Source organism: Acanthaster planci, linkage group LG16 (genome assembly GCF_054643075.1).
Source record: "Acanthaster planci isolate LZ-2023a linkage group LG16, COTS_SCS, whole genome shotgun sequence".
NCBI lineage: Eukaryota > Metazoa > Echinodermata > Asteroidea > Valvatida > Acanthasteridae > Acanthaster > Acanthaster planci.
The window spans coordinates 12,463,390-12,480,563 of NC_141792.1; the positions used below are offsets into that span (position 1 = coordinate 12,463,390).

At 40.8% G+C, this 17,174-nt stretch overlaps 1 protein-coding gene across 9 annotated transcripts in view; it reads right to left on the bottom strand.

Annotated features, from left to right (window-relative positions):
• Nucleotides 1-17,174, bottom strand: part of LOC110979118 (uncharacterized) — a 41,653-nt gene that overhangs the window by 14,567 nt on the left and 9,912 nt on the right. For 3 of the 9 annotated variants that reach the window (XM_087147055.1, XM_087147057.1, XM_087147054.1), the window contains exons 2-13: nucleotides 10,877-11,044; nucleotides 10,217-10,305; nucleotides 9,325-9,380; nucleotides 8,636-8,692; nucleotides 7,717-7,822; nucleotides 7,061-7,232; nucleotides 6,694-6,769; nucleotides 5,869-6,262; nucleotides 5,291-5,399; nucleotides 4,982-5,065; nucleotides 4,450-4,676; nucleotides 3,787-3,936 (exon numbers count right to left, since the gene is read on the bottom strand). In XM_087147055.1, coding sequence (XP_087003181.1) covers nucleotides 3,787-3,936; nucleotides 4,450-4,676; nucleotides 4,982-5,065; nucleotides 5,291-5,399; nucleotides 5,869-6,262; nucleotides 6,694-6,769; nucleotides 7,061-7,232; nucleotides 7,717-7,822; nucleotides 8,636-8,692; nucleotides 9,325-9,380; nucleotides 10,217-10,305; nucleotides 10,877-11,044 — 1,688 coding nt within the window. Of the gene's footprint in view, nucleotides 1-1,308; nucleotides 1,396-2,568; nucleotides 2,650-3,786; nucleotides 3,937-4,449; nucleotides 4,677-4,981; nucleotides 5,066-5,290; nucleotides 5,400-5,868; nucleotides 6,263-6,693; nucleotides 6,770-7,060; nucleotides 7,233-7,716; nucleotides 7,823-8,635; nucleotides 8,693-9,324; nucleotides 9,381-10,216; nucleotides 10,306-10,876; nucleotides 11,045-17,174 lie in introns of all 9 variants that reach the window. The other 6 variants (XM_087147049.1, XM_087147053.1, XM_087147056.1 and 3 more) reach the window with 4 other exon arrangements.

A 17,174-nucleotide genomic window follows, 5' to 3' on the forward strand; every position in this document is an offset into this window, starting at 1 on the left:
GTATTCTATACTGGATAGGCAGCCAGTGAAGGGCTTGAAAAATAAGGGTGATGTGTGTGGATTTCTTATGGCCAGTAAGCAGGCGTGCAGCAGCATTCTGAACCAGTTGGAGGCGACGGAGCGTGTTATTAGAGAGACCAGAAAGTAAGCTGTTGCAGAAGTCGAGTCTGGAAGTTATGAAAGCATGAATGAGCTGTTCGGCTGCCTGATTTGTAAGCATTCGCCGGATAGTAGCGATGCGCCGGAGATGAGCGTATGATGTTTGACAAATGTGTGAGACGTGTCAACAAAAACATTGAAAATTCTGCATGTCTGGAATTCTATTAAGACCACACAAGATCAGTAATGCGCAGACACTTTTACATGCACTAGAGTGATTGACATGTTATATGTGACCCGCTCTGCAAAAAAGGGTAATAAGTCGGGCAATGCCAAAACATGTAATGGCATGTTCTATTTGGAGAGGGCACATTTTCTTCAAAAATGTGCTTTTGTGTTTTTTCCTTTATAGCTTTTTTAATATTTACATTTTCAGAATTTGTGACTACAAACATGGATACTGATGAATGAAGATGAAAAATGGATCATTCAGTAGGAAATCCTATATAGCATTGTGTTTCCAAGCGCCGTATCCAAAAATGTGGATATACAAATGTCTATATATCTCTGGAACGTAGCACACTACAGGGGTCAATCATCAGGGGTCAATCATACATCAAATTGTAGCTTTTGATGGACAGAATCAAGCCACATCAAAAACTCATAACCTGAATCTGGCGACTTTTTTCCCATATTTCTGGAGCCGGTCACATGGACTTGTAGATAAATGCAGTTTGAAAGTGTTAATAAATTCAGGACTGCAGTTAACATGAGAAAGATAGTTTAAAAACAGTGATTAGCAAAATCTATTCCAAGTCAACATCTCTGAATGCCTTCAAATAACTTATGAACAAAAAAGTCTGCACAGGATGGATTCCACTGTGGGAATACAAACCAAGAAAATTGTAAACAAAAAAAGCTTAGTAGGGAGCATTTTAAGTCATGTTTTCTTCCTCCAAGACTACCCCTCTCTATCCTTTTCAAATTAGTTCAAAATTTTCTTTACAGATAACAACTTTGGGAAACCCCATTCATCGAACAAAAGAAAATGTGAAAATATATGAACATATGCTGACAATAAACAAATAGCCACAGAAAAATATAAACAAATATGAATCAATAGCAAATGCTCACAAACATAAACAAATTTAAAAAGGCTTTGCAAAACTTTTTGAGATTTGATGATTGACAAAATCCCTGGCAACTAACTTTCCTGAAGCGTCTTGGTGATAACACTGCAGCTGTTCGATTGAACCCCCTATAAACTCTCTTTTGAAAAGATCGCTGAGGAGAAAGCTTTTGAGTAAAAAGAGGAAGAAATCTGCTACAGGGAAAAAGACACAAGACTTGATGACATGGTGCAAAGCTGTGAGACAGGTAAAGACAGAAAACAGAGAGCTGATTTTAACTTCCAAGGTCAGGCCTATAAGGTCAGAGTTCAAATGTCAACACACAATCACAGGTCATATTCCGGGATGATTAGGCTGGAAGTTGATTCAACCTTGAAGAGGCCAAATTTCAACAAACCACCAACAGGTCTTGGACTGACAAGTGATTTGACTTTCAAGATCACAAAGTCAGAGGTCAAACTTCAAGCATCGAGTACAAGTACAAGTCTTACTTCAGATGACGGGAGCTGGAAAGTGATTCAACCTTCAACCGATTAATGTTGGATTGTCTTACCCCAAAAAACTGTCGGGGATGGATTTTTTTTGAACTGTAAATTCTTCAAACTTCCAACCGTGCTTTGACCCAACCAAGTACGACGCATTAATACACCAACCATGGAAATGAAAAAAGAATTCTTAACGAGTGTACACGTCCTCCATGGAACAAATAAAGAAAATTATGTGTGTTTACACATCATCTGGCACCGAGTGGTTCGGGTCATTCTCTCAAGCCAATGAGGTTAATTTTCAACATAACAATTTGCAGGTCATAGTTCATGGGTTAACCTTACCCTACGTCTCAGAAGTGACAAGCAGAAAAATGTTTGGTCAGCAAGTTAAACCTAACATGCATGTATATATCTGATGTTCTTGCAAAAGAGTTGCTGCTTTCAAAATCAAACTATCTCAGAGCTAAGTGATTTCCTTCCGAAATACTTCCTCAAAACGGTACACAAACAAGATGTCGGGAGATTTTTGAGATCTCAGCTTGGAAAAAACGGCACTTTTGACGTTGCACATAGCTCAAAAATTTTGATGTCAAATTTCTAACCTCAAGGTCATATCTTCATATCCACCAGGTCATGTCCAGGAGAAAGGTCATGTACGTGACCTTCATGTGTGACACACACACAAGGATGTTGTAAGCCTTCTCGGCATCAAACAAATCTCTGAACTTCCGAGTCAGACATCAAGATATGACCTTCTACCACATAGTCACATCATATTTAAGCCAGAGCTGAACCAGTGGTGTTAGTTCTGACTTGAAGCGAGGCTTCAGCAAATGTTCTAAAAAACTCACAGAGAAGTTTCCATAATACGCCTGTGGCGGTCCCTTTGGTGATACTCCACTGCCAACTGCTACATCATCATATTCCTCTGTCTGAAGCACAGCATTCAAAAAGTCCTTACATTAAATGGTTTCTCCCATTAGTACATGTATGTGCATCATTTGTTTTAGCAACTCGGGGGGGGGGTATTAAAGCCGGCATGGCTGGGCCCTTGTCCAGACTTAGAACCCTTCACATAAGAACTCTGGAACTGTGAACACGCTACCTGCTACACAGATGATTTTCATTCACGTGGCGGTCAGCGTCCAATGAACACGGAGGCGTGCAGAAATGTACACGCCTTCAAAGTCTTGCAACTTTGGCGTACATGAAACTGCTAATAGACATACACGGATTAAAAAATGCACGCACTTCTACCGACATGGAAGGCGTCCTAAAATATTTTTGCCTGTCATGTGACGTCACGTGAAAATCCTCTATAGCAGTCTAGGGAAAGAGGGTCTGACAATTGTATTGTGGGTTTATTATTACAATTTTGACCAATTGAAAGTAACTCAAATTTCCACATTATAAACTCTTGATTAACCCTCCTATGCTGAAGTCACTCTTTGGGTCATTTGGTAAACACCTCACAGAAGCACAGCTGTGTCCTGTTGTGCACTGCGCCAACAGTCCCTCACAGGAATATCAGATTGCACTTTTGTGCTGCCCAACAACTGTGCTTCACTGTTTCATGTGCATAATTGTGCAGTAAACCAAATGCAGTGAAGAGGACTGCACAAAAGACCCTGGGTCATTTTGTGCTGGCAATTTATTGTGTACACACTGAACCTGTGCATGTTTGATTTCCATATAGAAACTACATGCTCACCAGTGACTGTGGGCATTTGTGCACATTTGTGCTGTAAAACCAAAGGAGGGTTAATGCACACTGACACATTCCACTAAGCCAATCCTCACTGCCTAAACTAAACAGGAAAAAGAATCTCTAGACAAGAAAAAGAATCAGTTACGAGTTGAGGATGGGCTTATGTTACAGCACAAAAAAAATGCCTTTCCATTAAAAGAGTGGAACTGCGAAGCATAAAAAAAGTCACATCTTTCGATCCTTGCTGAAATAAAGCTACGACCAGATAAAAACAGTCCATTACATTTTCCACCATCTTGTAAATGTGTAGAAACCTCCAGTAGAAGTAGCCCAAAACAATAAAAATGGAAGAGTTTTTTACCTGGTCCCCCGGCTCATTAATCTCAAATGCCTTCAGCAGGCTGGACACCATCCCCGTCTTGGAGGAGCTGGAGGCATCCTTCTTCAGGTCAGGCACCATTTCTTCGTGAAGCTTCTTGAGGAGAGGCCCCAAGTCCATGATGTTGAGAGTCTATGAGGCAAGATATTAAAGAGAAAGTGTCAGGGACCATGCCAAGGACAGGGACGATGTTAAGGACCATGGACAATGTCGAGGACAGGGCTCGAGAGACAATGCTTTTCTCTACAACAGAAATATTTTGTCTTTCATATTGCAAGTAAAATAAAATTTGGCAGTGTTGCAATTCTGTTTAAAACCACCACAACATGTTTCATAAAGGGATGAAATAAAGTGTGTGGCTTAACCACTTGCTGACAGGGGACCTGGTTTTGGGTTTGTTTTCTTTATACCTAATGCCGGGCTGCCCAAAACCGGACAAAAGAGCTAGGCCTCATTAATAAAAGACTGTACTTGGAACAAAAGACCAAGTTGCTGAGAATTTCCAACATTTTTTCAGTAGTCAATTTCGGGTACAGGTAGAGACTCACTTCTCCAAACTGGACACCAATTGGACATTAGGGTGCCAAGATTGGCTTCAGCAAATAGGAAGGTTTCTGGTAAGAGTGTCTACGAAGTTGGACCCACCTCTATGTGAATTAGAGTCTCACTGCCACGAACGATTCTCATGGCAGCTTTCCCTTTGGCAGCCTTGGAGTCCGGTTCTGCCATATCTGTCCCACTCAGGAGAAAATGAAAGTCCAACCTTTCCCCGTCCTCCGAATAGCACTCCAACTCGCCTTTCTGGATTACCAGATACTTTTTGCGCCACTTGGGTTCACCGTAATTGGCACTCCCCATGATGTTAATGTAGCCTGTGAGGAAAAGAACTAAACCTTTACCCAACGTCTGCGAAGATAAAATGCCAAGGACGTTGCAAGCCAGTGGCACGCTGCTGCTTATGTTTATTTCCACGCTCTTGGTTTAAAACTGACATTTTCACAACAGCGACATACTGACCTTTGAAAAGCCCCCTTTTAATATAAAAATGATCCCTCCCTCTTCTCAGAACAATTGCAGCCAACAAGCCGAGCTCATTCAGTACAGCATCAGAAGACCTTTGGAGGTCTTATTTAGGTTGACGTCTTTGGCCTCCCCATCAGTTCTTTCAATCTCTCACCTGACAGAACTCCTTTCTTGTCGACGGCAAGCTGCGGGCTGTTATCCTTGGACTTCTTGTCCCGCTTGGTGAACAAGCCCAAGACTGAGGATGGAAGACAAAAAGAGGAAAGTCAAAGTCATCCCGAGACATCTTGATACTCCTGGGCTGAAGTTGCCCAAATCATAAGCCAGTACTGCGGTGGTGCAATGCTCAAAAGCCGGTCTTTGCCGCTTGCCAAAATGCAGGTACAGCTTAAGTTTAAGAAATGCGCATGAGCGAGGCGGCACTACGGTAATAGTGTCTCATCCGTTTAGTCTAGATATGTACATTTCTTGGTGATATCCTCCGTGTGAGAAGTCTGCCCTTGGCCCTCTTTCTCCACAAAGCCCGATGATGGGGTGAGTTCATTCTTCATAGTTGCATAGCCTTGCAGCACCTGAAAACACAGTAATACACCTGTCTGGTTAGTTACCTGGTTCTTCCCCTCACGGCTCTTGCCGCACAAGGAAGTCCAAGGGCTTGCTAGAAAATAACACGGGAGGGATTCAAACCCATGACCTACTACCTACTAGTGCAGTCATTCAACTCAAATGGGTTACCTATGTGGCACTTATTTGCGCATCTTTGAACCATGTGCGACATCCAATGCAAAATGAGTTAGAATTTAACTTATCATCATAAGCATGCATACTAGAATGCCTGCTTGAATACGACAGCAATCTTAGAATTTAATCCAATCATATGTCACTTTGAAAACCTATAACCTGCTTTCCTATCGACTACAATCTCTCATGATTCAAGCAAAATCTTCTATTGTGATTTCTGTATTTCTTAGTGTTTGTATGCTGAACTTTGTGTGGTCCTTTAGCCTTGTGCTTAAAAAGAGGAACAAATTTGCACTGAACCTCAATCCACTTGTCAGCGTCCTCTTTAGTCTCGGCGCCTAAGTACTCTGTACCACGGCTGGGATGGCTGACACTGAACACGTTCTGCTGTTTGCCTTCTTGCCCAACGAAGGTAACAGTGTAGCCGAAGAGCACAAAGTCTTGTGCCGGCTTCTTGGAGCCATAGTTCTTGTAGCAGAGTAGGTGTAGGTCCTTGGCCAGGCAGTATCGCTTGTCCCACTTAGTGATGGATTTCTTGGAGACTGTCACCACCTTGTTGGAGATGTATAGGAGTCCTAGGTGGTCCACCTTCGGATCGCCCTCGTGCTGGCCCTTGAACAAGGCCAGTTTGTCCTCCTTCGCCATCTTGGACTTGTCACTGGACTTCTTAGCCTTGTTGGCATTGGAATCCACCCTGTTGACGCAAAATATGGCGAGAAATTAACCAACGCAAATAACTCTTTACAAAAATTCGGGCGTACCACTCTTGTCCACACGGTCTATGCCAATCTCAACAGAATTCTTCACAATTCAAACAATTATCCAAACCCCCTAAAAAGTTCAACAAGCAATGAATGAAAATGTCCAGACAAGCATATTTATTCAATAACCAACAATGTATAGAAATCCATCAAGACAGGTGAAAATGGAAAATCACACTCAATGCCCCAAAAGGGGGCGGAGCTTATTGCACCATGTTACTATTAGCTTAATCATTACTAGACAGTTTCAAAAGATGAAAAAAGACATCAGTAATTTAAACCAAATATCTTGAAACAGACATTTCAGTGTCTTCTTAAATTGCAAGTCTTGAAAAAAAAAGAACTGAATGGAAAAAACACTTACTTCTGGTTCTTTTCTAGTTCATCTTCATCGTAATCCTCATAATCGGTTCCACTGAAAAAGGTGTCGTCAAACTCATCTGGAGAAAAGAAAAAAAAAAAAACCAATGTACTGGACTGCTGCCAAGAAAGGTCTTCAACCCAGGAAATTACATTTTTGTATCAAGAGGCAACACCTCCTTTTACTGTATTTTGAGAAATTCCAAGTATCATGCCATCTTTCTGAAAGCTGAGCCGTCCAAAGTCAAGAAAACTTCAAAGTACTGGAAAAATAAGACTGTCTAACATGGGGGAACAAAACAAGTACTGGGTCTACCGTTTCACCGAATTCAAAGAAAACAAAGGATTTAGGATCTCTCGGTCTTTTTTACCAATGGCATCCGGTACATCTTCATAGACCTCTCCTTCATCATATTGCTGCGATGAGGAACTAGAGTTGAAAGATACGGTGGTTCCTCCACTGTCTAAGGCCTCGGTGAAGGCCTGCCTAGAAGGCAGTGGCAAGGTAGCTGACTTTCCCGTTGGCTTTATGGTGGGAGCATCCTTGGTGGTGAAGAAAATGGGAGGAACAATGTAGACGTGAACAGAGAGAAACCGGGCTATGCAGGATTGGAACATGAGACCGCTGGATAGCTGCTCCAGTGCTCCAGAGACTGGTCTTCCAAGAATAGGGACAGACATTTCTCAGAGAAGGAAAGGAAGGACAACCTTTTCACACTTGGGTCAGAGGATGGTTGTCCTGGTAAGTTCCTTTTTGTCTGCTTTGTGCCTACGTAAGTAAGCCTTCACCATAAAGCAGCATTGTAGTCCAAACCTCTTTGTGGAAAATTTGTGAAACTGCTATCTCTCAGTGCTATCTGAGCCCATACAGTAATTCCATTATGTCCAGTGTTCTGGATTGAAATATAAAGATTTTTATAATAAATTGGGGATTGTAAATTTTGTAGGAGAAAAAAAATCTGTCTTCTGTAATTTTTGCCTGTCTGCAGAACAGGTAGACAGTGTAGCTGGATGAGATATTACTTACATCTGGTTCTTCATACACTTCCAGGTCATCTTGGATCTGTCTCTGTGGTGGTCGTTTAGATGTCGGTACAGCAGGTGATCGTGTAGGCTCCTCATAAGTTTCCATTCTAAAATTTAGGAAAATTGGAAGGGATTTTAAAGAGGAGAAATCTAAACCTAAGCCTCCAACAAACAAACAAGTATACTGTACAAAGCAAAATATTTACTGAACATTCTGTAAGAGTAACTATCGACAGAAAGGTTTGAAACAGGGAGAAAGCAACAAGGAAATGGGCACCGGGCAAATGGCCCTGCGGTAATAAAACTAGTTGGTAAGCTACACGTACATGCAACCTCTAAATCGGTCACCAGTGATGAGGGACAATCATGCACAAATTGGATAAACGAAGCTGGTGTTTTCTTGCATGTGCAAAATAAATGTGTACAAAACTGACAAAGACGACAAGTCCACACAACTAATCCTACAAAAGGATAAAAGTCAATTTCAATTTCTTCGGCTAAGATTCGGCAGAAGTCACTTTCAGACAAACTGTTCACCCGGAGCATTTCTGAAAACCTGTGTTAGTCTACGATTCGGCACCTGGCTTTGACAACATGTTCATGTGCACTGGCAATCAATTTGATCTTTGAAAACAACATGAACTCCTGAACTTGCAGGGTTTAGTGATTTGCTTTCCTGACTGATACTCAGGGGCAGATGTGAATTTAAACTGACCCATCAATCTGAGCCTGATGTAACATCCTGACCAATCAAAACTGTGATTTCGGACTGACATTTCTGTCCATTTAATGGACTGATTTCCGCTGAAAAGGGACAAGATTACTTTTCTGAAATATTGAGTTGAGATTATGTGAGGATTGAGGAAATCACAATCTACTCCAACACACAAACATGCAGGAAAACATGAGCAAAACTTCACTGGAGAGAGGATCTCTGAAATCGGAAGCTGTGTGACCAGCGCTGCCTCATTCCAATGCTGATGAGTGATTGATAGAGATGGAGAAATGAAAAAGTATATGTACATCAGTCACGAGTGAACTCTGATCTTTGGTGCAATACCTTGGAGATAATCAGTGGATTGAAATTCGATCCAAACACTTGTTCTGAATTCTTTCCTACATATATGGAGCATTTGGAACCCCAACTGTAAACTTGTGAATATTTTTATCTTTTTCTACAGTTTTCCAGTTTAGGAGACAAGAATAAACTAGCCATTCATCAAAAACTGGTCCTGCTCTGCACCACACCAGGACTTGGACAGCTTCAACACTGGTGGCTACAGACAATCTGAATTTTCAGACTGAAGGTCACTGATGATGGTGACTTTTCTCTGCAAAATATTGATTTTTTTCTTTCCGTTAATTCTGCATACTTCTTACTTTATTCACTGCCGTCACGAGAAACCAATCTTGAAACCAAAACTCTCACAAACACAGTGAACGTCCCGACAGAACAGAAGTCAAGAAATGGCCCATCTGTTCTTTTAAGCTTTCGGCCCCATTATCATCATCTTGGGCCTGTGTATCCCATCTTAATGCCAATGGAAATGTCAGCGGTGTTTATTCCTCTATGGACGGATGCTTTGAAAGAATCAATTACGCTCCTCACCCGTTGTTCGCATTGACGGTATCTGTACTGATGGTCTCATTGTAATAAATACCACCCTGCAGAAAGGAAAACAAATTATCGCTAGAATGTCAGCTAATTAGATTTCTCAGTTCCTTTTGCCCCTGTTCATACATATGTCGGCATAGGACTGTAAAAATGTGACATCTGTTGTTGCTGTGAAGTTAACTGTGACAAATTATCCTCATCAAGGAACCATCTTCACTTCAAGTACATTCCAACATGGTCCACTTGAGTTGGATAACGTTCTACATAAATTCTCCATTTCTGCCATTGTTGGGTGGTACATCGAGACCTGTTCTTACAGCCAACCACATTAGTAATTTTTGAAGAGGCACTTTTACGTGCCTTGACTGTGACTGACTGAACATTTTACCTCAAAATCTTCTTAAATATTCCCAAATCCACTGCTGTTAGGGAGCCTAAGAGTAAATGATTTACCATCTGGTCAGTTTTGATGGTGATTGGGTAATAATGCTTTCAATGTTTATAATGTCTGGGGCATTTGACCTAATGGTTTGGGTTTGTACATGTAGCTTCCGATCATAAGTTTGGGGGTTCGAATCCAGTTGGTGGAAGCATGTTTTGATTTGGCCTAGTCACTTTACCCCTATGTGCCTCTCTCCATCTAGGAGTGAATGGGCACCTGTGAGGGCAGCATGGTTACTATATTTTAACAGGCATTTTTTTCCCAATCGGTCGAAAAGCAGCAGGGTTAACGAGCAGGGATGTCATGCATGATTAACTCTGCATAAGTTGCTGTGTGAACAGCTATTCTGAAGGCTGCAATGCGGGGGCGGGGGGGGGCAGAGAAGGGTGCTGAGAATGAATGAGGCCATGTGCCAGTTCCCCTCCCTCCTCGGGTTACTCTTACCTGTTGTTGTTCTGGTACATGATGGGCCTTCCTTGCCAGTTCCCGCTGTTCGGCGGCAAAATCAGTCAGACTTCCATTTAAAAGTTGAGCTGGGGAGAGGGAGAAAATGAGAAAGCAACATCCACTGCGCATCAATAGGGGCGTTTCACAATAGTGCGCCTCCAAGAGTTTGCAATGCGTTGACCAATCACAATGTGTGAAATTTGTCGACCCAATGCGCATTTGGAAAGGGTCGACAGATTTCGCACATTGTGATTGGCTAACGCGTTACAAACTCTTGGAGGCGCTCTATTGTGAATCGCCCATATTGATGTAAAGGTTTGAATGGTACACTTCAGTTTCCCTGCTCTTCTTCTCAGTATCTAACATTTGAAACCATGGCAACTGAATCCGAGGCCATTTTCAAAGTCTCGGAAACACCTGTTGGAACAACAACAGAAAATGCACCAATCTTTGGCCTTAACTTACACAAAGATAATGTAATGAAGCTGTACCTGATATAGACAACGGAGCTGGATAATCCCAGACTTAATACAGGAAACTGAATCCCAATGTTTCAAAATTCCCTTCAAAATTCTCTGCTGTTCTTTACCCAAATCTTGGGCCTCTTCCTTTTTGAGGATGGGGGAGAGGGGGCCAGTGGGAAGAACTTGAACTCACCTTTAGGAGGATCCGGTGGGCTAGACTTTGGAATGGTGCAATGTTGCTCAATGTAGTCTTGAATATTCTGGTTGTACTTGTCCACCTGAGCCTCCAAGGCACTGGTCAGCTTGCAAGTGGTCAGATCACTCAAGAACTGCTGGAAGCCAGGCAACAGCTCCTCCAAAGCTGCAAAACAAAGAAAAATTGAACAAAATATGCGGATATACAACGTACATGTATACTGGTGGGTAATTCAAGGGGCCAATTTCATAGAGCTGCTTAAGCACAAAATTTGCTTAAGCATGAAAAAACCTTGCTTGACAAATCATGTTACCAGCCAAAACCCCAGGTGATGTACTGGTATATTGTTTTGGAACGGTATTCACCTGTCGTTTGGTTAGCATGACAATAACGCAGCTTTTGAGCTGGTAACCTTTGTGTTTTAAGCAAGGTTTTTTGCGCTTAAGCAAATTTTGCACTTAAGCAGCTCTATATTAGGGGTCCAAAAGTGTGACATTTTCGTGTCCCTGTTACATCTGACCTTTGCTATTTGACATGAAAATATCACCGGAATCGATTTCAAACTATAACTATTTGTTTGACAGGTAATTTGCATAAATTCATCACTCTTGGAAATTAGAAGATGTGTTCTGAACTTACAAAATTATACGTCAGATTTGACAGGGGCACGAAAAAAAATGGACCCCTGATTTCTGGAATTACCCTGGTACGAACCAAAAGAATTATAGGCATGAAAAGGCACAAATTTAATCTCCAAGCAAGAGTGACCTGTAATAAATTGTTTCAAAAGTGGAAATGCCTGACACATTGATCTTATAAGCAGAATCTTTTGAAGACAAAGATCACCAAATCTTTCTTAATTAATGGCAAAGAATTTATGAGTTCTTCACCTGCACGTACAAGTAAGGCTGGACCAGCAGCCGCTTCCATCTTTTCCAAAATATGAAGCAACAAAAGACTGGCATTAATTGAGGCTTTCGAAATAGACAGCACACATTCAATGTTAACAAACCCTCTAAATCTTTCACTCATCAAAACGCTTCACTTTTTCACCCTTTATACAGATTTTAAACGCACATATGAAAAATCCAGTAACATACAACATGTACATGCACACTTCGCACAGCTCTTTTGGGGAAATTCCAGGTGAAAGTAACCATTCATAGCCACTCTCGATACAAGTTTTTTTTTTGTTGTGCTGCACAAACAAACTTGAACTTTTTCATATCCTGGATTTGGCATTGTTCCTGTGGTATACATTTCACACGTGTACTAAATCTTACCCAGATGGCTTTCAAATGCCAAAAGGCTTTGAATTCATGTGACACTTTTGTTGGGAAGGAGGAAGTGGCCACAAAAAAAATTGTGGATTTCAACCTGAAAGTACTCCCACTACATGTATAGATGTTGACATCAGTAGGTAGAAGGAGAAAAGATGACCTCAGAAAACTATCAAAAAGTTTTTCCAGTCCAGGACAAAGTTTTGAGCAGATGCTAAGCTAATATTGCTGAAAAAAAAGACTTGCAATCAAGTCTTCAGGTAGTCATGCTTGTCCTCCCCGGCTCTAGCAATATCAACAAACACTGTGCCCTCCTATGCTGAAGTCACTCTTAGGGTCACTTGGTAAACACCTCAAAGAAGCACAGCTGTGTTGTGTTGTGCACTGCACCAACGTGCAAGAGAGTGACCTTGGGCACTTGTGCATATGTTGGTGCAATGCACAACACGACACAGCTGTGCTTCTTTGAGGTGTTTACCAAGTGACCCAAAGAGTGACTTCTGCATAGGAGGGTTAAAGCTGTTACGGACATTACATTTTATGTTGCAGACATTACATATATAGAAATATGTCACAGTTGGTGTGGAATTGTCCTCTTAATGTATGCCTGTGGTTCAACGTTCTGACATGACTGGTAGATGACGCACATTCACACTGACGACAAGGTTGCACTGTTTATTATAAATAAACTTGGCGGTGCAGGCAGACTAAACCTGCCCATTTCCGACTTAACTGAAATCTAAGCAAAAGCAGCTGGGAACCAGTCACTGGCAGTGTATGTACATGTACACCAGATGGCATTTGGCTGGTTACCTGTGTTGGCTGTATCTTTAGTGCTTAGCAGATTACCGTGCTATTAGCAGCTGCACATGTACACTGTATATATGGGGAAATTGGACCAAGGTTTTAGCTGATGTCCAAAAATAGTCACAATGTCCTAATCACGTGATTGGAAACAGATCACGTACATGTACATGTAATGTGCTGGTGTTTAAACTTTTGCTCTGCCGATATCAGTACTCACAATCCATCAGAGATACACCTTTGTAAATGTACATGTATCACTAACAAAGGGGATTTATAGAGGCAATAATATGAAGGAAGGTTTAAAAATGAACCTCAATCCAACTCAATGCTCTAGACATCTCCAGGCAAAGTCTTACAGACAAGTGCAGTCTCCTGAAGACTTGTTGGGAGGCACCTGGCAAAATCTTACAGACAAGTACAGTCTGCTGAAGACTTGTTGGAAGGCACCAAGCAAAGTCTTACAGACAAGTGCTGTCTGAAGAAGACTTGTTGGAAGGCACCTGACAAAGTCTTACAGACAAGTGCAGTCTCCTGAAGACTTGTTGGAAGGCACCAGGCAAAGTCTTACAGACAAGTGCTGTCTGAAGAAGACTTGTTGGAAGGCACCAGGCAAAGCCTTACAGACAAGTGCAGTCTCCTGAAGACTTGTTGGAAGGCACCAGGCAAAGTCTTACAGACAAGTGCAGTCTCCTGAAGACTTGTTGGAAGGCACAATTAAAACGAAACTTTGAGAAGATGGCTTGTGGGAATTCCAGCTTTCTTATACATGTACACATGTGAAGAATCTTGGTTTTATAATAAAATGTACATGAACATGTGGGTACTAAGGAGTTTAAACAACCAATACTGAAACCAGTTCCTAACCATACGAAACTGCTATAGTATACCAATGACTGTAAACAAACAATATATCACATGCATCAACCACCTGATAATACATGCGTACATGTGCATACATACAGTACTGGGTACAGAGAGAAAAACTGTGCACTTTGACAAGGTACAAAAGCTGTTGAAGGTACATGTACAATGCACCTTGTAATTAATTGGTCCCTGGTTTCTGACAAACTGCTTGGGAGCTTTGTAGAACTGGTCCCCGCTGGATAAAACTACCAGTATCAAGAATTGTATGGAAAACAGCCAAAGGCAGTAGGCACTCACCGGCAGGCTATCTGCCGGAAGTTTAAAAAAAAAAAAAAGTCACTACTGTCGCTGAACAAGCTTTCAATTGGAAAAATACTTGGAAAAGTACTTCCTGCAAAAATTGTCCACTTTTTTTTCAATTTATTTCAATACGATAAGGTGCTTTTTTGTAACCAACAATTTGCATTATTTTGTTTCTTTTTAGATCTTAAATTTCAGGTACATGTATGTGCACTCTGCCGGAAGTTAAAAACTGAAAAATATCCATACTATGTGTACTACTATACAAGTTTTCAATTAGAACGTACATGGAAAAGTACTTTCTGCAAGGATTGTTCATATTTTGTTCACTTTACTTTAACACATGTACATCAGATAAAAGTGCATTTTTTGAGCCAGCACTTGGCACTGTTGAAATTTCAGTTCTGTTCTTTTTGATATCTAAATTTCGGGTACATGTATGGTACCTATTGCCTACTACATGTAGTACACTTAAGCATCTTTGCTACGAAAGAAGTTCGGACATTTTTCTTGCATGAAAAGAACTGAAGAATCAACAAAGTGTACACAGATCTATGCATATGAGACCAGTTTGAAGTGCTTGTACATGTGCCAATATACATGTATTTGCTTTCTTGATGTTGTACATCGTGTATGCACACAACCGTACTCACACCAAATTGATGGCATGGGGCCATTTTATATACCGGGGTACAGGTACATCTACATGTAGGCCTACGAATACCAATATTCCAGCAATTACACACATACAGTGTTTATCAGTTTTATTTAAGTACATGCACAGTATATTGAAGAGAACATTAAAATGACACTGACAAAGGCACGTCTTGTAATAACATCTTCATCCCATTTACAATATTTTTGAAGCACAAATCGTGTATTGAAGAGATTTTTAAAAATTGTACAGAAGTGAAAAAGGAACATCCTATAGCATCGTCATTGTTCATCCAAAATGAAAAGAAGGTGTCCCATCATTCTTTGAGGATACATGCATATGTGTTTGTACATTCGGGCTGATCACAATGTGCACTTGCTACGGTAGCATGCGTCACACGTGGAACACGTTTTTGTAACGAGGTCACCCAACGCCAATAGACCTGAAACAGAAGACCACATATTGACCGGTGCGCCAGCATACATACAACCACAATCTAAATAATTCAGTGTTTGGAATACCGGGGTGGTTAAGCTGCAATTAGACCTAAACAAGAAAAACATGGGCATGACGAAGATAATGAAAACTTGATGGATTGGAATGGTTAGAATGCATGCAATAATGCCAAACAAAATGAGAGATAAACATGGAGATCTTTTAAGTTACAAAATGAATACATGCAGCCTATGTATTACTTTTAGGAAACAATAATACAGTAAAATAACATTCATTCTTGATTAATTACACAAAAATAGAATAATTTTGTATCCCCTAAATTACAAATTTTATAGAATTGCTAAAATTTGGCATATGAATACATGTACATCATGTACAACTAAATCTACCCGGTATGTACATGTATTTGTTTGTTTTCTGTGCTGAATGCTCCCTTCTTTTCTCACAACAAAAAAAATCAAGATGATATTGCAACATGTAAATGTACTTCTTTACGTATCAAATGTACATTGTAGCTAATAACCGGAGTCCCTTCTCTCGTGATCCGTTTCTGTATATTGTGTGTGCTGGCTATTCATCAAGCTGACAAATTATGCAATTTCGGGGATCACGCATAAATTTGGCAGAACATGGTCATTTTATGACACCAAAGGATGCAATGTACATGTACATTTGTGTGCATATGTACAAATCTTTTTCCACAGTTTATGTCAGCGTGTGTGTTGAACATCCAATTACAAATACAACGTAAGTTTTAATCAAAAATTCGGGAGATGAGATCTATCTCGATTGTTTGACTCAAATTAACATTTAGAGAATCTGGAAGATAAATTTCTCCCTGAAATGGATGAGTAACATCAAGCTTGTGTCTGATGGAATTGGACCTGGGGGATTTTAGAAGCCTGAGGAATATGCCGAGAGGATCTACAAACATAGCCAAATTTGATGGGTCTACATTGAAACTCAACGAAGGATCCAGAAAATATGGAGCCAAAGAATTTTCCGGTTCTGCATATAAACATGCATTTTGTAAGGATTATTCACATTTACATGTAACAGGACATGTACAAATAAACAACACAAAAACGCTCAAGGGTTCCTGGCAGAAAGCTTGTTACTGACTCCCTTTTGCACTGTTATTGCATTATTTCCTTTTAACCTACATGTACATGTTTAGTAACACCACCGACGTCTGCTACCTGCCGTGCTTCAGGTTATACTGAAAGGCAGAAAAGGCCTCCCCCTCTTCCGTCCCTTTATCTTTTTGCTCAGAGTAGCATCAAATACCAAAGTACCCGTATTATTTTAAGGACAGATACGTACACAAGCAGAAACGGGGAGTGAGATATTTCCCTGAGTGAAAGTGCAGGGCCAAGCCACACAATCATAACCTGATATTCTCGGCACAGTTTTTGCTTGGACCTTTTTTCATCATCTGCCAAACAGGGCAACTTTGTTCTGCTCAGTTTTGAAAGGGGTGAGAAAAAGATTCTTTGACACCATTCTTAAATAGTTTGCTATTCCTTTGATTAGAATACATGCATGGGCATCACCAGGATTTTTCCAAGGGGGCAAACCATTTTTTCCCCACGGGGTGGGAAATTTCCTGAGGGCAAGCTACACATAGGTCTATACTATTCCTATACTGGTGAAACGAAAGGGTGGAAGGGTGACATTTTTCCTCTCTTATTTCCATTTCCTTCGTTTTTTCCCATGTTTTTCAAAATGGTCCCCCATTTTTTAAAGGGTGGGGGGCAAATGCCCCCCTCTTGCCTTCCCCTTACAATGCCCATGAATACATGTACCGGTGGTCATGTAAATGTTACAACAGGTACAGTGTGCACTTTAATGTTTCCTTAAAAGTTGGGATTTTATTTATAGCAGTGTTTACAAAGCAGTAAGCATATCTGGGGAATATTTTTCTCCCTTTCAA